The 18,499-nt window shown below is 56.2% G+C and overlaps 9 protein-coding genes across 17 annotated transcripts in view; 4 read left to right on the plus strand and 5 right to left on the minus strand.

Moving 5' to 3' along the window:
• The window catches only part of H310_04141 (hypothetical protein), a gene marked incomplete at both ends in the record, with an annotated part of 6,798 nt that extends 6,709 nt beyond the window's left edge, over positions 1-89 (plus strand). Inside the window, one exon of the mRNA XM_008868337.1 lies at positions 74-89. Coding sequence (XP_008866559.1) covers positions 74-89 — 16 coding nt within the window. The remainder of the gene's footprint in view (positions 1-73) is intronic.
• H310_04142 lies at positions 25-2,600 on the minus strand. 2 transcript variants are annotated; one of them, XM_008868339.1, is made up of 3 exons: positions 1,097-2,600; positions 764-1,051; positions 25-718 (listed from the first exon to the last, which is right to left on the minus strand). In XM_008868339.1, the coding sequence occupies exons 1-3, from the start codon at positions 2,471-2,473 to the stop codon at positions 290-292; spliced, it is 2,094 nt and encodes a 697-aa protein (XP_008866561.1). In that variant the 5' UTR covers positions 2,474-2,600; the 3' UTR covers positions 25-289. The 2 variants fall into 2 exon arrangements, with proteins under 2 accessions (XP_008866561.1, XP_008866560.1); XM_008868338.1 differs by having other exon boundaries at positions 25-1,051.
• A 244-nt stretch (positions 2,601-2,844) lies between these two features.
• H310_04143 (hypothetical protein) lies at positions 2,845-3,941 on the minus strand (the record flags this gene model as incomplete). The annotated part of the gene is made up of 7 exons (XM_008868340.1): positions 2,845-2,940; positions 2,984-3,111; positions 3,162-3,329; positions 3,380-3,471; positions 3,528-3,605; positions 3,661-3,830; positions 3,873-3,941. The coding sequence occupies 7 exons, from the start codon at positions 3,939-3,941 to the stop codon at positions 2,845-2,847; spliced, it is 801 nt and encodes a 266-aa protein (XP_008866562.1).
• An 89-nt stretch (positions 3,942-4,030) lies between these two features.
• On the minus strand, positions 4,031-6,529 carry H310_04144 (hypothetical protein; the record flags this gene model as incomplete). Its single annotated transcript, XM_008868341.1, has 10 exons — positions 4,031-4,264; positions 4,306-4,467; positions 4,519-4,783; positions 4,834-5,433; positions 5,481-5,560; positions 5,620-5,805; positions 5,861-5,912; positions 5,967-6,078; positions 6,128-6,261; positions 6,309-6,529. The coding sequence occupies 10 exons, from the start codon at positions 6,527-6,529 to the stop codon at positions 4,031-4,033; spliced, it is 2,046 nt and encodes a 681-aa protein (XP_008866563.1).
• Positions 6,530-6,691: 162 nt separating this feature from the next.
• On the plus strand, positions 6,692-9,068 carry H310_04145 (hypothetical protein). 3 transcript variants are annotated; one of them, XM_008868344.1, is made up of 6 exons: positions 6,692-6,802; positions 6,855-7,002; positions 7,052-7,207; positions 7,259-8,086; positions 8,129-8,576; positions 8,621-9,068. In XM_008868344.1, exons 1-6 carry the CDS (start codon positions 6,705-6,707, stop codon positions 8,815-8,817), a joined length of 1,875 nt encoding a protein of 624 aa, XP_008866566.1. In that variant the 5' UTR covers positions 6,692-6,704; the 3' UTR covers positions 8,818-9,068. The 3 variants fall into 3 exon arrangements, with proteins under 3 accessions (XP_008866566.1, XP_008866565.1, XP_008866564.1); XM_008868343.1 differs by having other exon boundaries at positions 7,052-8,086; XM_008868342.1 differs by having other exon boundaries at positions 8,129-9,068.
• Positions 9,069-9,330: 262 nt separating this feature from the next.
• H310_04146 (hypothetical protein) lies at positions 9,331-13,219 on the plus strand. Of its 3 annotated transcripts, none has more exons than XM_008868346.1 (5): positions 9,338-9,780; positions 9,836-10,036; positions 10,093-10,371; positions 10,420-10,504; positions 10,599-13,219. In XM_008868346.1, the coding sequence occupies exons 3-5, from the start codon at positions 10,117-10,119 to the stop codon at positions 13,058-13,060; spliced, it is 2,802 nt and encodes a 933-aa protein (XP_008866568.1). In that variant the 5' UTR covers positions 9,338-9,780; positions 9,836-10,036; positions 10,093-10,116; the 3' UTR covers positions 13,061-13,219. The 3 variants fall into 3 exon arrangements, with proteins under 3 accessions (XP_008866569.1, XP_008866568.1, XP_008866567.1); XM_008868345.1 differs by having other exon boundaries at positions 9,338-9,636; positions 9,692-10,036; positions 10,599-13,121; XM_008868347.1 differs by having other exon boundaries at positions 9,331-10,036.
• H310_04147 (methionyl-tRNA formyltransferase) lies at positions 13,107-15,311 on the minus strand. 4 transcript variants are annotated; one of them, XM_008868351.1, is made up of 11 exons: positions 15,128-15,311; positions 15,027-15,066; positions 14,853-14,965; positions 14,719-14,800; positions 14,610-14,675; positions 14,478-14,560; positions 14,333-14,401; positions 14,194-14,284; positions 14,070-14,111; positions 13,973-14,017; positions 13,107-13,917 (listed from the first exon to the last, which is right to left on the minus strand). In XM_008868351.1, the coding sequence occupies exons 1-11, from the start codon at positions 15,304-15,306 to the stop codon at positions 13,576-13,578; spliced, it is 1,152 nt and encodes a 383-aa protein (XP_008866573.1). In that variant the 5' UTR covers positions 15,307-15,311; the 3' UTR covers positions 13,107-13,575. The 4 variants fall into 4 exon arrangements, with proteins under 4 accessions (XP_008866573.1, XP_008866570.1, XP_008866571.1 ...); XM_008868348.1 differs by having other exon boundaries at positions 13,107-14,017; XM_008868349.1 differs by having other exon boundaries at positions 13,973-14,111.
• A 280-nt stretch (positions 15,312-15,591) lies between these two features.
• Positions 15,592-15,802, plus strand: H310_04148 (hypothetical protein; the record flags this gene model as incomplete). The annotated part of the gene is made up of 2 exons (XM_008868352.1): positions 15,592-15,699; positions 15,758-15,802. The coding sequence occupies 2 exons, from the start codon at positions 15,592-15,594 to the stop codon at positions 15,800-15,802; spliced, it is 153 nt and encodes a 50-aa protein (XP_008866574.1).
• A 142-nt stretch (positions 15,803-15,944) lies between these two features.
• H310_04149 (hypothetical protein) lies at positions 15,945-17,406 on the minus strand. The gene has a single exon (XM_008868353.1). The coding sequence runs from the start codon at positions 17,361-17,363 to the stop codon at positions 16,110-16,112; it is 1,254 nt and encodes a 417-aa protein (XP_008866575.1). The 5' UTR covers positions 17,364-17,406; the 3' UTR covers positions 15,945-16,109.
• Positions 17,407-18,499: the final 1,093 nt, after the last annotated feature.

The raw sequence follows: 18,499 nt of genomic DNA on the forward strand, positions 1-18,499 counted from the left end.
TCGTTCTTTGAAGTGTGACTTCGGTAAATATTGTGTGTGCATGAGGTACTTCGTTGTGTTGGTTTTGTTGCAGCAGAGCGAGTAGATAGCGTCGACAGTCCCAGCCGGTGCGTTGTTCCATTGTGAGCTGATTTGTCGACGGCTGATCCTCGATTGAGTTGACGCCGCCATTCCTCGACGTTCGTGAATGGACGTGTCATTGGAAGGTAGTTCGTTGCATACTGGCTAGGACTGTTCCCGCATCAGGATGGAAGAGACGCACGTGATAATGACTTGTGGATATTTGCATCTACAACTTTGGAATAGTCTCTTCGACCTGGCTCGTGATAACGTCGTCGACGGTTGTCTTGACCACAAAGTTGTCTTCGTCGTCACTGTCGTAGCCCCCGACAATCGCAATGTGCTGCGCACGGCGGCTCTTGGCAAGCTCGTTGAGTTCGGCAATCCGCGCCCGGAACGCTTCGGCGAGCGCCTTCTTCTGGGCCTCTTCCGCGGCCAACCGTTCCTTCTCGCGCTTCTTGTCGAGGTCGGTGAACTTTTTGACGTACTTTTTCAGGTTCTTGAGCACGTCCTTGTACTCGGCATCTGAGAGGAGGCTCTTGGGTCGTGGCCGCCACAAGAACTGGTAAAACTGGTCCTTCTTCTTCTCTTCCAGGAGCTTGCCCTGGAACGTCCACAGGTTGTACCCATTGTCCATCGTGTACTTGGCATTGTAGTTCTACGAGAGCGTCGTCAGGACGAGCCGTGCAAGGACGGGGCGTACGTGGATGGGCTGGCACACGGACGTGGTGACGACGCGACCGGACGGGTCCCATTCCAAGTGGCTAAACTTAAAGTGCTCTTGGATCGAGATGCTCTGGCGCTCGTCGACGTCCCAGAACTCGAGAGTGCCGTTGAGTTCGCCCATGCCCGCCAGCACGATGTTGTTCCCGTACGGCGACCAAAAGAGCGCGTTCACTGCCTTCTCCGTCTCTGTGTACAATAACGTGACTTCGTTGTTGCGGGGGCCGCCGTTGCAGTCGTAGAAGGACACATTCAGGCGAGTCGCGTTCTACAAGACAAGCGTGAGCGGCACACGCGCGCGCAGACTCCATACCTCGCCGTGGATGATGGCAAAACGAGAGCCTTTTGGTTCCCACGCAAACGCTCGGACCGCGTCCTTCATTTCAAGCATCTCGACTGGAACGAGCGCTTCGTGGGTGCGGAAGATTTCAAAGTTGGTAAATACCGTCTTCTTCGACTTGGAGTGGCGCGTGACCTTGACACTGAGAAACTGGCCGCTCGGGTGCCACTGGATATGGCAGTCGGCCACGTTGAACAAGTTCTTTTGGCGGATTTCGCGGCGCGATGGGATCTCGACGAGCGAGACGCGGGCCGGCGAGTTGGACGCTTCTGGCGCCCAGTACGCGAGCGTGCTCTTGCCAGCGGGGCTCCAGAAAAAGTCCTCAACACCGTCGGCCTTGAGCGACTTCTTGTCGAGGAGCTTCATCGACGGCAACTCGTAGATCGAAATAGCATCCTTCCCGCGGCGAGCAACGTACTTGTCATCTGGACTCCACTTGAATGGAGTGTCCAGCGGCGCGTTCGGGCCCTTGGCACCCAAGGGGAACCCACGGAGCAGCTTGCCGGTCGCGACATCCCACACCATGATCCCGTTGTCACCCTCGAGGCCGTTTGACGTGATGAGGTAGTTCTCTTGCGGCGAAAAGAGCGCCACGTTGACTTGACGGTGAGCAAAACGGGCAGTCTTTTCCCACGAGTCCCCACCCCAGAGCGCCAGACCTTGGGGATGAAAGGTGGCAAGGTACGTTCCGAGGGGACTCCACGCCACGTACTGCGAGCACCATTGCTTGCCATTGACCTTTTCGCGCGCGCCATCGTACAAGAGTTCCGGGCGGCCTTGATCGCTCCAGTACAGCTCGGTTTCTGAGCCGTGGCGCAAGACAAACATGTCGCGCGATGTCGGGTCCGCCAGCCACGTGTTCAAGTTCGGGCGCGGCACAAATTCTGGACGGGTCGGCGGGACGTACGTGTCCGACACATTGGCGTGCTTCTGAATATCTTGGTACAAGTAAGCTTGCAGCGTGTGCTTCTTGTCGAGGGCAAAGTTGTGCAACGTCGTGACGGCTTTCTTCGCATCGGCTTCGGTTTCGAACTCGATGAACAGGTACCCTCCCGTCAAGGGATCCGCCGCACCAGGAAGGTACGGCATGTCCATGGCAACAACGGGCCCGATTTGGGACACGAGCTTGTTGAACACGGCCAGCAACTTGTCGTACTTGGCAGATGTCACTTGGGGCGCCTTCTCGACAACGACACAATTCGAGTAGTCGTTGACAGCAGCCTCAATCGCAGCAGCATTGGCAGCGTCGTCGTTCTTGTGGTCGTTTTCTTCGTCCGACAAGTACTCTGCGAGGTCTGCTGCTTCCTCCTTGAGGTACTGCAGCTTCTTCTCGAGCGATCGGCCAGTCATGATGTCAAAATGCAGTGAGATGGCCACCACCAGTTAAAGCCTTCGAGCGAGGAAGAAGATCCACACTAATTAACGGCTGGACACCAAAACCTCACCACGGTGAAATAATTGTCTCAAAAAAATATTTGTCGATGCCACAAATATTTTTGTCGAGATTAATCCTACACAACCGGAAACCTGTTCCATGAAAGGAGGTCGGTACAGGACACTGGATATTATTCAAGGGTACACCACAACCAAGCTGGAGGGCGTCACCGCAACAACGCGGCGCGTCGGCGGCGGCGCGGTCGAGCTAGTTGCGACGGCTGTGGCGACGTCAGCCGTGCATGGACACCGCCTTCACGGATGACGTGGGCGCTGCGTATTTCCGATTACTTGGTACCCGTCCACAGTTTGGTGTGACTGGTCTCGTGGACGAGCTGCTTCCAAGACGCATGGGTCTGCTCGATGACTTGGATGGCGAAATCCTACAGACGCATGGTTACAACGAGATGGCCCTTCGCGTCGTACGCGAGGCTTGGCGTGGCCGTCAAATGCAAATGCACTCGGGGGTTTGCCGTCCGGAATTTTGTAGTCGCGGAACCAGTCGCGAATGGCGGCGACGGTGGCCGGTGCATGCTTTTGGAGATCGTCCAAATCTACGACGACATGCATGCGTGTGGTGGCAGTTGAGGCATCCCCAGCGCACCGTGGAGCTGGGCCGCAAGCGGGTCGTCTGTGGCAATCGCGATCACCTTCCAGTCCGTCTCGCCATCGTCAATCATCCCCAGCACGCCAAGAACCTTGACTGGGTACACATCGCCAACGGAAGCCACGCGAGATCCAATCTCGCACACGTCGATGGGATCGTTGTCGCCTAGACACAAGGTGAAGGGATGAAGAAGCTTATTTCTTGAAGCAACATACCTCCGTGCTGGGTCGCTGGGTCGATGTGCGCAGGGTCTTCCCAAGTCTGAGGGATGCACCCGTAGTTCACAAGCGAGTCAAAATGGTAAAAGCTATCCAATGGACCAAGAATCAGTTGCGCGACTGACAGCATGATGAGCGTGCGCACCGCAGGTTTCCCTTCTTCACGTCTTGTTTGATGGGATTGTGGGCTTCTTCGCCAGCAATCTCCATCTTGGCTCGTGTCCTGGATGGAATTCGACGACGTGAGCAGGATGATTCAACGTGGCGTTCACTTGTACCCTTTCGAGATCTCGTTGACAAAGTTGAACACGTTTGAGCGGTTTTCTCCATGTGGACGCAATGGAATGTCATGCCATGGAGACATCACTGCCTCAGTCGATGCGTTCACGTACACGAGACGACTGTCGACCGTGTCCTTTGCACCGACTTGCTTGGTCGTGTACACACTCTATCCATCTCATAACGCCTCTGCAAGCATATCTAGCTGTACCAAGCACCGCGCACGAACGGGTAGCGCAGTCCACGTCGGCGACCGCAGCAATCGAGTGGCACGCAGCATCGCAGGTGTTGTGCGTTCGAACAGAGTGAATTCCGGATAAAAAGTCAACGACCGGATAACTTCGATTCCATTGCAGTTAATTGCCGCGGTCAGTCGTCCAAGACGCCGAGTTCCTTGACGAAGCTGTCGATCGTGGGCTCACGGCCGAGCACATTCACGAGCATGTCCATGGGTTTCTTTGCCCCGCCGTGGCGCAGCACTTCTTCGTACAACACTTGACCGGCCTTGGGGTTCCACGGATCCGCAGCGAAGCAGTGCTGCCACACGTCGGCGGCAAACACGCGCGCGTACAGGTAGCTGTAATACCCGGCGCCGTAATTGACCTACCACAACTGTCACCTTGATTGTACCGTGAATGCTGTACCAGGTGGCCAAATCGAGTGTGCCAGTGCGTCCCGGTCGGAAACGGAACGAGGGTGTGTTGGTTCTGTAACGTTTGCAGTGCTTGCGTCGTCGTGGGGGGCGAAAACGGCAGTGGCTGCGTCCCAAACAGCGTCAGATCCAGCATCGAATAGAGGCATTGGGTCTACACAACATCCATCGAGTCAGTCACTGTCGGCCGCGGCCTCGAAACAACCTGCGTGTCCATGGCGCTAAACATGTGCTTGGATGCCCTCAAGTTGTCTAGCATTGTCCTTGGGATCGGCGCGTTCGTGTCGTAGTGCTTTGCAAAGGTCTCGACGACCCGCGGGTCCCACGCAAAGTACTCGAATAGGTGGGACGGCATCTCTACAAAATCGAGCTGGCCGCGGGTGCCGCTTACGTGCTGCATCTCGGTTTGGGACAGCACGGAGTGGAGCGCATGGCCAAACTCGTGGAAGAGCGTCTCGACCTCGCCATGCCTATGGTCGTCACGTGAGCATGCATTGTGTCTGGGTGATCAAGGGCTCACGTGAGGAGCGGCGGCATGTCTGGCGTCGGCTGCTGAAAGTTGCAAACAAGCGCAACGACCGGCGTTTGGTAGTGAGTCGCAAGTTGCTTGCCGCATCGAACGGTAAAGTGGGCAAAGTGGTTGTACTTGCTCTGCCGGGGGTACAAGTCGAGGTAGAGGACCCCCAGGACGCGACTCGCTTTGGACACGACCAACTTGCGCACGTCGGGGTGCCACGACTCGTGCTCGTCCATCGGCGTGTCTTTGAGCTCGATGCCAAACAACTCGTTACAGAGCAGTCGCAATCCGTCCACGCACTTTTCCACGGGGAAATACGACGAGATCACGCGCGAGTCCAAGTGATGGTGCCGGGCTTTCAACATTCCCATGTAGTACGGGACGTCCCAACTCTCAACGACGGTTGTGGCGACTGCGGGACGTGGGGTCGTTTGCCCAAACAGCGTGCGAAGCTGATTCAGCACAGCATCGCGTCGTCCATGTTCGTCGTGGAGCTTGGCCGTTGCCAGAAGGTGGCGCTCCGCCTGGGCCTTGGTCATGAGGTTGGCCGCGATGGACTGAAGGAAGGCCGCGACTTTCTCCGGACTCTCGGCCATCTTGTCACTGCGAACGCAGCATCATTCCAGCGATCGCATGATTTGAAAGCGCACCTCGTCGCCAAGTGAGCATATGTGGGAAAACCTAGCGCAGTCGCCACTGCATGCCGCGCTTGGATCAAGTCGTCTAGCACCTACGATTTCGTTGTTGAAAACAGTGAAAGAAGTGCGGCACAAGTCTGCCACGACACACTTGGAGGTTCACGGCAGCGCACGTATTCCCGGCGATGTACATTTGCTTGCGAACGGCGGGGTCTGGAATCCATTTCATGATGGCGTGCATGACATGCGAATCCGTTGGCACCATGGCAGACAGCCCGTGGACCGAGCAATGCCGCATGTAAGTCGCAGGGAGGTTCGTCAAGGCACTGCGCGGCACCTGCGACGAAAACGACGACGTTGAACGGCAAGTGGAGCGACTGACTCGACTGCACCTCGATGTACTCGCGCACGTTTGTGATATTGTGTTGGAACTCTGAGCTGAGGCTGCGTCCGCAGCATTAGCTTTCGGCACTCGCATGCACAGACCGCTTTACGCACCGTGTGATGTCGTTCTGCAACGAAATGACTCGGGCTCGACCCTCTTGGTTCAAATGAATACCATCGCGCTCAAATTCAGCCCGAAGAAGCAGCGCGACTCGCCGCTGTTCCTCTACGCTGGTGGCGTCACGATCTAGTCGGTCATGGAACAAGCGATCGACCTGTGAATGTGGCCATGAGCGACTCGTCGACAGTGACGTCTCGCAAGCGCTGGTACATGTCGGTGTCGGTGTTTAGTTCTTGAATCAGCGTGGAGAGCTTGATAAACGACTGGGATGCCGCCGCTCGGAAGTTTCTGCATCGACACGATCATCACATTGGGCGTGACACATGTCATCGTACGCATCAGGGTGGACATTGCGACAGAGCTCGGCCGCATCGATCACGGTGCATACTTCGTTCGAAATCGCATCCAGGTCTTGGATCGTGGATAAACCAGGCGGTGTCGTCAAAATGCGGTGCTTCAATCGCCCGATCTGGCGGATCGCATTGGCGCCCAAGGCGGCAAAGTCGTCGGGACGGACCAAGCCCTGCAACCCAAAGAGGCCTCGTTGAGCTGACATCGTCATAATGCGCGACGAAGCGTTCGTTGCCTTTGCCCTGAACGGCAAGATGCGTCCGCCATGACGATGGCGACCCCACGTCCTTGCGACGACCACCATGTTGCAATGGTCTTGTCCGGATAACGAGGATCTTGTAACCGGAATCGCCTCATCCAAGTTTTTGAAAGGTCGTGCGATGGCGACGCTGGAGCTTGAGCATGTCGTGGGGTACACCGGCCGCGGCAAGGACACCGTGCACACTCATCCACGGGATCCCGATATGTATCTTACAAGGTAGTTGGGTTGTGTTCAGGCTGAGGTCTGAGTGTGTGTGTGTATTGGTTAGCATGGGTGCGGCGATCGTTGTGGCGCGTCTGTCGGACCCACACGCACAAGAATTCTTGCGCGGTCACGACGAAGAGATCACGTCCATGGCGATATCACGGTCTGGATTGCTCCTCGCATCGGGCCAGTTGCCGTCCACCAAGCGAAACGTACTTGATCCGGAATATCGTCCGTCAGATCTCACCACGAACGACGCAGGGCGCCACGATCGTTGTGTGGGAATTGAATTCGAGAACAGAGCTGTATCAACTCCAAGGGTTCCAATGCAAGATTATGAAGATTGCATTTTCGCCCGACGATCATTTCCTCGTCGCGTCCGGCGCGGACGGCCGCGTCATTCTGTGGGATATGCGGGTGCGTGCTGCCATCCACGTCGTCCACAGCCTCAACACGCTCGTTTCGTAGACGTCAGAAGTGATCTTCACCAAGTCGTTTCCGTCCCCCGTCGCCATCGTAAACTGGGGCCGCGTGGAAGAGAAGAGCCGGCGGCCAAAGTACACGTTGACGTTTGCCTGCTCGAGCCAGCTCGTCGTGAACGACCTGTCGTACGACATAGCATGCATGCAGTACAAACTCGAGAGCTTTCCCTGCGCGATGCCGTCGACGGGCCTCGTCCGCGACTACCTGACGGCGACAATGACTCAAAACAAAGACGTGCTCCTGGCAGGCACGATCGCAGGGGAGCTCGTGGTGTTCAACACGGACGCACGCGTCTTCAAGAGCACGATCCCCATCTCGACCAACGGCGTCCACAGCATCGTATGCGACTCCACATCTGGCTTCATCTTTGTCGGAGCGGGCGACGGAGGGCTAAAAAAACTTGTCGGCGCCCAAGTGGACTGGAATCTCGTTGGCCATGTCCAGCTCCTCGGAGGAATCGTCGGCCTCGCTGTCACGTGCGATGGCGGTGCCCTCGTCGCTGGCACGACTGCTGGCAAACTGTACCAAGTGTCGACAGCGGACCTGCGAGTACGAGAACTGGCCACGAGCCATCTCGCTCCCGTCACAGCCGTCGCGTTTGGGAATGGACGTAGCGACTCGTTCGTGAGCTTGGCCAAGGATGGAACGCTCAAGGTGTGGGACCTTTCCACGTACACGGTGCGGTGCATGGCGGCGGACAATGCCGCTGGAAGAAGCGTGTGCTATGCGCCGTCGCCGGTCCAACCTGGTTCGGTTTGGATTGTCAGCGGGTGGAGCGATGGCTGGCTTCGGTGCTACGACGAAGCCACGGGGGTAAGTTTGGTAGCAATGCCGCGATAACTAACTGTGCGACAGGCTAAAATGTGGCACATCTCGGGCGCGCACCGGGGGGATGTGTCGTCGGTGGCAGCGACCGCCAAGATCGTGGTCAGCGGCGCAAGCGATGGCGGCGTGAACGTGTGGTCACTGGCGACGAGAGAGCTGCTCCTGCAGTTTCACGAACATAAGCGCGGCGTAACGCAGGTGCTGGTGGACATAGTCAAGCCGCATTGGATCCATTCGTGCGGGTTGGACCGCGCGCTCTTCATCTACGACGTCAAGGCCGAACGGCGTGTGATGGTGCACCAAGTACGCGAGGGCGCGTTCCTCACGATGAGCCAGCGACTGGACAGCGAGAACGAGATCGTGACAGGGGGTGCGGACGGTCGCGTGTTGTTTTGGGACTGCGACGTGACCGAACACGTCAAGTTGATGTCGGACCCGAATCGCATGGGAATCGCATCGCTGCAAGTGTCTCCTTCAGGTACACATCCCTCGTTGGCGACCGTCATCGTTCGTTGTGCACAGGTCGGTATCTCGTGACGGGTGGCGAAGACTGCCACGTCAAAGTGTTTGATATCCAACGTGACGTGCTCGTGGCGTGTGCGCTTGGTCACTCGGGCGGCATCCAACAAGTCACATGGAGTCCCGACGAGCGGCAACTCGTGTCGGTCGGCGACGACTGCTGCATCTGCATTTGGAACTTCTTCCAAGACATCGAGTAACACGCCCACGACAACGTCGATGCTTCGATTGATCCTAGCCTGCGTTCATGTCGGCCGTCCATCGCGCGACCACCGAACACCGTGACGGTGTTCGCGTCTCCGTGCGGCGGACGCATCTGGATGCTCACCCAACGGCGCCGCGCATCGCCATGCGACACACCACGACGTCGTGAATGCATACGAATCGTGACATCACGGAGGGCAAATCGAGTGCAATACCTCTGTAAATGAATATTTATTTCGTATCCGGACAAGATTGCTTGTGTACTATGGCACAAAACCTGTTTCTCCATATATACTGTGTCGTTCGATGTTTTGAGGATTACGTGGGTTATTCGATGCCACAGGACATGGTTGTGATTGGGCAAGTCAAGATTCAACCCTACCCGCGTACGATATTTCAATGTTGCACAGTATACAAAGACCAAGTGATTAAATACATTTTTGACTACTTTGATGCACCACGACCATCACAGCACCGAATAAAGATGCAGGCGCATACAAACTTCGAGTGATTCTTTGGGCATGTGCCGGTGAACGTTTTTTCCATTCATCAACAACGGCGGTGCGGCGTCGGCGGCATTCGTTCCGGCTTCGTCCCTCCGTGTGTCCGCCGTCACAACGACCTCGTCGCTGTCATCTGTGTGTCTCGTTAGGTCGTCTCCCATCCATCATGGCTGCACCTGCCAAGTTGCGGAAGTTTAACATGGGCATCATCGTGCTCGTGTTGGCACTGCTCTTGACCATGGTGGTGGCATTCGTCTTCCTCGCGTTCTTCTCGTTCGCGCCCGTGCTGTGTGCGTGCTGCGTCGGCATCCTGTACGTGATTGGACTCTATCTGGGCTTTGAATCGAAGGCCTGGCACCACGCACAGGAGTTTGAGAACCGATTTTGGACCGTCATGGCGTTCCTGTTCAGCACGGCACTGTTCTACAGCAAGGACTCGCCGTTTGCGATCGGGCGGTACAGCACGTCGTTGGGATGCGTCCTCGTCATTGCATTCACCCTCGCTGTCCAGTTCTTGGACCGGCACATCCATCGCGAACAACTTGCGAACCAAGGACGAATAACACGTTCCCAGCTGCCACTCGCGACCAAGGACATCAACCTGGCGCACACCAAAACGAGCATCATTGCCCAGTGCGTGGCGTCCGTCGACCCTATTTATCTCCCATCGACCATCAACTTGATTGTGAACGGCGATGCAGTCAAAGGACAGGTAGGCGGTCCAACGCCGCCGCGGATGTCGCGCTGACGAGACGGCCATGTCGATAGGAGCAACGCGTGCTAGACATTCTCATGAAAGCCGAGAAGACCGAATTAAATTATATCTTGGGGCACATTCAACTGGCGCTCCTGTTTTACAAGGTGAAGGACCCGTGCCGGACCCACATCTGCCAACTCTTGTGCGAAACCCGCGTGATGGAGCTTACGGTCAACTCGCGCGCGATCGTGCTGGATGCGCTGATGCTGATGAAGCTCTCCGCCCACGCAAAGGGCGAATTATGGGCCAAGAACATTCTCCTCCGCACCACGGGCGACGACTTGTCCATCGTACGTATCCAATGCTGTCTCAACTTGGTCTGACAACCATCCCGATAGCTCAAATCCACGACCGACTCGAAAGGCACGATCCACACGATGCATCAACTGGTCTACCATGACATCCGTAGCGACTCCGTCCGAAGTAGGTGGCCATCGTCGAGAGCGGTCGCCACGAAAGCTTCGAGGCCACGAGTGCCGCATCTCGTCCCTTGTGAATTCTCACCATGCGTGCGTAGCGGCGGTGCTGAACCACATTCAGCGGCAAGCCCGCTTTCAGCTCGCACACATGCAGATCAGCACCAAGAACATTGGCGGGAAGCGCAAGCAGCTAGAGTGGCGCAAGGTGCTGAGCGATGTAGACGATACGCTCGAGTCGTCCGGGGGCATGTGGCCTGCGGGCGTCGATCGATCGTACCCTCGCCACACAGTGTACCCCGGCGTCCTGGCATTCTATCGCGAGCTCGACCTAGGTCCGAACGCTCCGTCGTCGACGTGGGAGCCAGGTCGGCTGGGCAACCTCACGTTCATTTCGGCCCGGCCGCACGTGTACAAGGACTTGTCGGAGAAGAAGTCGATTAAGAAATTTGACCGGCTGCACTCGACGCGGGGCTTGCACTGCTTGCCGTCGATGCTGGCCGGCAGCGTTGCAAGCGGCACGGCGTTCGTCGTGAAGGGCGACTTGGAGCCGATGGCGCTCAAGAAATTTGAAAACTTTCGCGAGTACTATGCCATCTACCCCGAGTACAAGCACATTTTCATCGGGGACAATGGCCAAGGCGACGTCCGTGCCGCCCAGCTCATCGCCGACACGTACGGCCCGTCGGTCCTGGAAGCAGGGTACTTTCATTTGGTCCAGCCGCTCGAGTCGACCCACGGATTCGTCGACAAGGACACGTATAAGCGCCAGAACATCTTCTTCTTTGAGACGTACGTTGGGGCGGCGGTCCGCGCCTACCGCATGCACCAGATATCCAAGCGCGGGCTCCACCAGGTCGCGGAAGAGGCGTCGGCGACGTTCTTGGCCATGCAATGGAAGCCCCACGACGCCGACCGCCGCGAACTCAATCGGATCAAGTTAAATGCAGACTTTGCGCTCGCCAACGAGATCCTCCAGGAACAGTCGGTGCCACTCATCGGGAAACCACAAAAGTACGATGTTGGAACGTGCATGGAGACGCCGTTTGGCAACGGCATGCTCGTCGCGTACAACGCGGTCACGGGCATTTACTCGGTCGACTTGATCGAGTGGTGGAGTCGGTCCGGCCACACCAAAGTGTACCTCCCCGAAGACAGTCTCTCCAACGCGAAGCGCCCGCTCAACGATTTCTCGCTGGCGACGGTCGCGATATCGATCCAGCACTCGCACAACCCCGCATCGTACGTCCGCACAAGCATGGTGTCGAGCATGGACCCACTCCTGCTGTCGCAAGGGGTTGTGCCGCTGCGGACGGCCGTGTCGACGCCGTTTGGCCCTGGTGTTGTGCTTGCCTACCGTCCCGACCACATCTACGTCATTCAGCTTTCCACGTTGAATAGAAAAGCGCATTGCCAGCGCGACCATGTCCGAGCCCTCGTGGTGCCGCAGGACAACACGCCGTCTCCATCGAGTTCCAGCCGCAGTTTCGTCCGGTCGTCGATTGGGTACATTGCCAAGAAACTCAAGGTCGGGTTCATGACGTCGCCGTCGCAAGGTCCGACGCTGTCGTCACCGGTGCTCGGCATCGACTCGCCGGAACTGATGGCGCTTGAAGCGACGACCGCACCGTTTCCAACACATTCGCGCGTGCTTACGCCGTTTGGTGTTGCTGTGGTTGTGGCGTTCAAAGCTCCCGTGTACGAGGTGCACTTGGTCGACACGGCGCTGGCCTCTGCCAAAGTGGCAGTGCAGCAAGCCCACGTGTCCCTGCTCTCGACGCCGCACCCGGACCACCATCCGTTGCCAGTGCAATCGTTGGTCGTGGCTGCGCCGTTTGGGTACGGTCGTGTGCGCCGCTTCCGGTCCAAAGACTCGATCTACGAAGTCGAGTTTGTCCAGAACCGGCATGGGATGGTCGGATTCATCCATGCCTCGAAAGTCGCCCCCGTGCAGCAGCCGACCCCGCGCCGGTGGAATGTTCAAACCAGAGTCCAAACGCCATTTGGACCTGGCGTAGTCGCGGTCGAGACAAACGAGCGCGGCGTTGTGGGGGTCACACTGTCGGCGGCAAGTTTACACCAGTCCAAGGTATTTGTCCAGGCGGATGCGCTTGTCGAGGAACTCGAGGTCAAGCCGAGTTTGGGGCTGCTTTCACGGCTGCGGCGGTCGACCATGTGGTTTGAATCGAAGCCCCACGACGCGGCCACAGCCATGTTGCCGGTGAACCCACCGGCGGTCCACCCAAAGCTTGGCAAGCCCGTGAGAACATTGTGGGGCCCGGGGATCCTCACCGCCGTTCGACCCACGGACAACGTCCACATCGTGATGTTCAAAACGGGCATGCAAGCGTTCCTGGTAGCGGGAAGCGTCGGCGAAGTCGTGCAAGCTGCCATGGGCGAGGTCGTCAAGACTCCGTACGGCAAGGGGGTTGTCCTGACGTACCACCCGACTCGAACGGGCGTGTTCATTGTGCAGTTTTCGTTTGGCATCGGATACATCCAAGCTCGAGACTTGGAGCGACTCCCAGACCGCGACCCCCCCGCGTCGTGTGCTATCATGTAATACATGCCTTGACCCCGCACGTGCCCAGCACACATGCCAGGTCGAAGGGGGCGCCGGTGGTGACCCCATTGAATGGTCGAATGCGCATGCATGATCCAGTGCCATTGTCGCCTCGGCCTCTACGTGTGGGGGTAAAGCAACCACGACGACTTTGAGATGGACGGGGGTATTTGCCTCCGACGACTTCGCGGGCAGTGAAGGGTTTCCTGGCTAGATGGCGGATCGGCAGCTAGTCACGCCATCGCTTTCGAGACATGTCGAAGCCCCAACGGATACGCAACTCGATCGAATTGCCAGGGGCACGATGGACTAGCAGCCTTGACATGTCATCTCGAAACGGAGAGATTTTGGTGGTGGTCCCACTGCATGACCAAATTCCACGGCGTGAACGGCGTGTTTGGTGGCCCAAGTGAGCTCGAGTTGTTCTCACGTGTCAGAAGGAGCGGCGCATGCTTCCAGTCGACGTGAGCAAGATGGTCCATGGAAGTTCGCCGCCGGGGGACGTGATGACATGTTTACTCAATGGTCACGGCCCTGTCGAGCTTATACATCGTCCGTGGGTGGAGGCGATGCCCGTTGGCGAAATCTACTGCTGTGCCGACTTTGCGGTCGGCAGGTTGCAGGTGCGTCACGACCAGCCACGCGTTGTCTGGCGTGCGAACCCACAGCGCTTTCGAGGACTTGTCGAAGAAGAACGACCCGCCTTCGAGAAGGCACGGCGGCGACGGCCACGACGCCAGCGTTGCTTCCATGGTGGCGACGGCGCTGGGCGATGGAACGTGCATCTCAATGAGCTTGATCGACTTGGAAGCGAACGCGCACACAATGCCAAAGGTTTCGCCGACCGCGCGCCACATCTACCATACAAGAGGTCACCATGGGAAGGCACCGAGTGGAGAAGAGCGTGGCTACGTTGTAGAGCTCGTCGCGGGGCTCGTTCCATGTCACGATGCCGTGCTAGACAAACCCACTCATGCGCTGTGTCAAGCCCGATCGAATGTGTACACACCTCCCGCTTCATTTTCGGCGCTTTGGTCGCGACTGCGTCGTCCTAGACCGGGTTGCATGAGATTGAGGAGCGCCATCGTCGGCGACCATTCATTGCATAACGGATGGCCACCAGATCAACTTACTTGAACGATAGCACGTTTCTTTTTGTTGTCTACATCCCGCAGGACCTCGACAACGCACTTGGCCCCTTCCTCCGCCAAGAACGTCGAAAGGCTGCGGACAACGTGTGAAGCGAGATTCCACGACATTGATATCGCTGACCTGAGGTAGGTCGACGTCGGTGGGATCGGCAGTTCCTTCTGAAGGAGGATGCGGCCCACATCAAACGCCCTGCATGACAGGGTTCACGGTACAGTGAGTGACGACGTCACAGGGAGGCAGCGGAAATCGTGGGAAAGGCATGTACAATGGATCGATCTCGATTACAGAAATGCCCGTTTTGGTGTCTCCGTGCAAGAGAGCTCGGGGAATCGGCGCCGGTCCTCGGTACTACAACGACGTCAAGAAAGGTCGAAGGATTCCTCGAGGGATGGTATACCTTGGGCAAGAGCGACGGATGCATGTTAATGGCCCCGTGCCGCACGTTGGCCAGCATGTGCGGATGCTACCGACGTCGTGTGAGATTAGCGACAACGAGCGGAGCATACGATAAAGTAACCAAACGACACCACGACGCCGATGTCGAAGCTCCCGTTCGTGGCTGGCATGTCCCAGTCCTTGAGTGATTTACTACCACACCACCGTCAACATCGTTGACACAGCCAGCCGTCGGAGGACGTACACGTTGTCTGGAATATGATGCACCTGTAGGTTATGCTCCAGCGCAAACTGCTTGACTGGAACTGGCGCCTTGTTGCGCGCCTTGCCCATACGTTTGTCTGGAGGACAGATGATCTGCCGGATCGAGTCGTTCGTTGCGGTGCATGAGGAAGGTCAAATCTCGTCGAGAACGTACCTCAATGTCCTCGATAAGGGGAGTCTTCGATTGCCCAATCCTACGTGCATGAATGTACGAAGAGTTGTAAGAGATTGGCTCTTCTCGACAATTCGACGTACATGTTTGCATGCAACAGCTTGAGCGTTGCCAGTGAGATGTTGTCGGTACCAAAGAAGAGAACACGCAACAGCGATGTTGCTGTCGTTGCATATCGCGAGATTGCCTGGGACGAAAAGACGGACGACCGCGGACGGCCGAGGAGCGGCACTCCACGATGTCGGAAGCGCGACAACATCATGATGCTTTCTAGTTGAAAACTAACGGAATTCCAACCAATGAAACGCCACCAAATTGCGCTTGATAAAAGAACAACAAAGTGTTAATACCATAATTCATTTTTCCATGAATATATCGTAGAGTTCGACAGAGAATGCACAATGATTCCACGACCGGCTGCAAAAAATGTCGAAAAAATATCTTGCATTTTAATGGATAATGACAAAATTGTGGAGAATTAGGAACGATAACCTCGATAGAAGACTCGACCACTGGCTGCCGCGCATTTTCACAATCAGTGCATCAAATGAAGTCGTTCACCAAGTTGTTGGTCGCCGGTGGCGGTATCATCACGTTCGTGTCCGTGGTCACGGGTCCTCTGTCCGAATGGAACGCCCGCCGAGAAGGCGCTTTGGTACGACATTCATGAACCGCCATCTCGTCCTGGCTAACGTGAATCGTTGCGTGTGTAGTACCTTAAGAACCTGGAAGAGAAGGCGTACCAGAAGGCGGCATAAGTGGGAAACGAGCATTGTACCGGCGATGACAGACGCGACAGTTGCGATGGTGGCCAACAGTTACACACCTGGTTGGCACCATATCGCCGTAGAGCCGCGTCCATCCTGGCTGAACGAAATATATGACGTATTCTATGCATGACCTTTTGCGCACTTGCACCATCGCCGTTGCTCTGGTCTTACTGCATTCTTCACAGGTACTCCTTCCCAATTCACATTTTTCTCAATGTACAGGCCAAAGCACGACAAATGAACATGTTTGGGTCACAATATGCTTTTCCTCCCTCGTCCACATCAGGACATGCCTTTAAAGCGTGATCGAGTTGTTTCTCGACAACGCCGGCGGCGCGGGGGTGCCATACTCAAATGGGGACTCGTCGCCCATGCGATCCGAGTTATTGTTGAACGAACCGAAGTTGGACCCGCTGAGGAACGAGTCGCCGCGATCGTACGAACTGCTACTTGCACGCGCGTTCGAATCGTCGTCGTCCCAAAGGCTGTTGGTTGAGTCTTGGTGAGCAACAGGCTCATGATTGACGGCACTGTCCGTGCGATTCGACTCCATCGCGCTCACCCACAAATTGTGCGAGTTGCCAGAGGCAGCGCTATCGCAGATACTTTCCGAGTCAAAATGATAGCCTTGGGCGGCGGCGGCCGCGTGGAACGGCGGTGACGACAACCGTTGGGCATTCGAGACAAACCCGTCGGAGGGGTACTTGGGCGGGGAGACGCGCGATTGCTGGAAGTACGGGTTTGATTGACTGAGGCGCGACCCAACGGGCGAAAACACTGGCGGCGACGTCGACGACGAGGGCTGCTGCTGGGTAGAAGGCGCCGAAGCACCTAGGGCGAGGAAGAGCTGTTCTTGTTGCGTCGGTCGAGTGCTCTTGTTGGGCGGCGACAAGACATCGTCGTCGTCGTAGGTAGATCGCCGACGACGCAACAGGATAAACGCGATCGCGACAAGCATTACACCTGCGACGCCGCCGATGATAGCAACAATGAGAGTTGTTGTGTTTGACGAGTCTGTCGCCTCAGAAGTCGTCGCGGATTTCGTGGGAGGTGGTGTCGTAGAGTTCGGGGTCAAAGGTTTGCGAGAGACAGAAGCAGTTTCCTCACTCACTGACGACGAAGATGGAGTTTGCGATGGTGTGGATTCGTCGGGGGAAGTGACTGTGGTGGGTTTGGGAGCACTTGTGGATGTGTTTCGGGGAGACACGGTTGTGTTAACCTCCGACGACGAGTCGGTGGGTGTCGGAGATGCTGTTGATGGCGCGACAGTGGTCGATACAGCGGATGTGGTGACAATTGGCGCGGTCGTTTTGGGAGCTTCCGAGGTAGAAGGAGATGAAGTGTTTGGTGGTGGAGTTGTCAGCGGTGCAGGAGTAGTTGTCGGAATAGGTGGTGATGGTGCGGCGGATGTCGGTGTGGGTGGCGCAGTCGTGACCTCAGGCGTCGAAGTCTCCGGTGGCAGGATGGTGGAGTTTTCTGCTAATACGGCGGCGCGCGACGTCACCAACGCAAGGACAAGCATGAGTGTTGCGCCGTGGCGAGGCCTCATCGTCTTCGAGGGTGTTGTTGGAATTGCGCCGATCGCTCCCGCGAATTTAATCAAGTGCTGGTCATGTCTCGACGAAACATGACATCATTTTATTAAAACACCTTGGAAACATTATTCCCAATGGGCAAAATCACGATAATTTTATTGAACTTGCAATTACAATGATGTACTAACGCCTGGCGTGTGAAATGGAGATTTCGACGACCTCAACTCGCTCGCATAATGTAATCCATATAAAATTGCTCTCCTCATAGAGAGCAAATGAGAGCCGAGGAGGTCGCTCACTTTCTTGACAGGCGAGTGGCCCACACTGGGCATCGAGCCTGTGTTGTGGCCGCGCGTCCCGTCATGAATTCCTTCCGGTGTCCTGCTGGGGCAACGCCCTGGTGCACTGCGGCGAGCAGCTGCAGTGCGAATAGGACACTTGTCCCAGTTTGAAAGCTCGCCTTGCGTGACTAGCACATCTTTTCACATAAATCGTGAGAGAAACTCACAAAAGAGGACAAGCGCATCTGGTGGCCGTCAGAAGTTTGTCGACGGATGGGCTCTGCGACAAAACATCTAACTTGGTCACCTCAAGCACTGCGCTACGTGAGTTCCCGCTTGGCGACGTCAACTTTTGTCTCATCTTGCGAGGATAACGATGCCATTGCACAGACCACCTCTCTGTCCAGTTTGACAACAACAACGACCTATTTAAAAGTTGAAGGATTGGATTATTTCCACTTGAGAAATTTCATGACGATTCTTCGAGGCACTAGTAAAATCGAATTGATAAAAACTCATTCATTTATTAATGCTCCTGTAATTCGTTCGAAGTACTGTAATTCGAAGAATATTTGAATGTCTGACACGCCATGTCAAATTGGTTTATGCTGGTAGCGGTTTTCTGTGACTTAATTGGATAAAAAGATCTGAACACACTACTAGTAGTTCAGGGTGACAATACCGAGCGACCACTAGTACCTACTAGTACTACTGATTTCCCTCCAACTTTGCAACGGGGCAATTTCGATCATTTCTACAAAATAATATTATAAGAAGACAGAGGGAATTCAAGCTCTGTAGCGCAGTCCACAGTTGTGAACTGTTGGGAGCGGACGGGCATTCTAGACTGTGATCAGTCAACTTATACT

This window comes from Aphanomyces invadans (assembly GCF_000520115.1).
Source record: "Aphanomyces invadans strain NJM9701 unplaced genomic scaffold supercont1.6, whole genome shotgun sequence".
NCBI lineage: Eukaryota > Oomycota > Saprolegniomycetes > Saprolegniales > Verrucalvaceae > Aphanomyces > Aphanomyces invadans.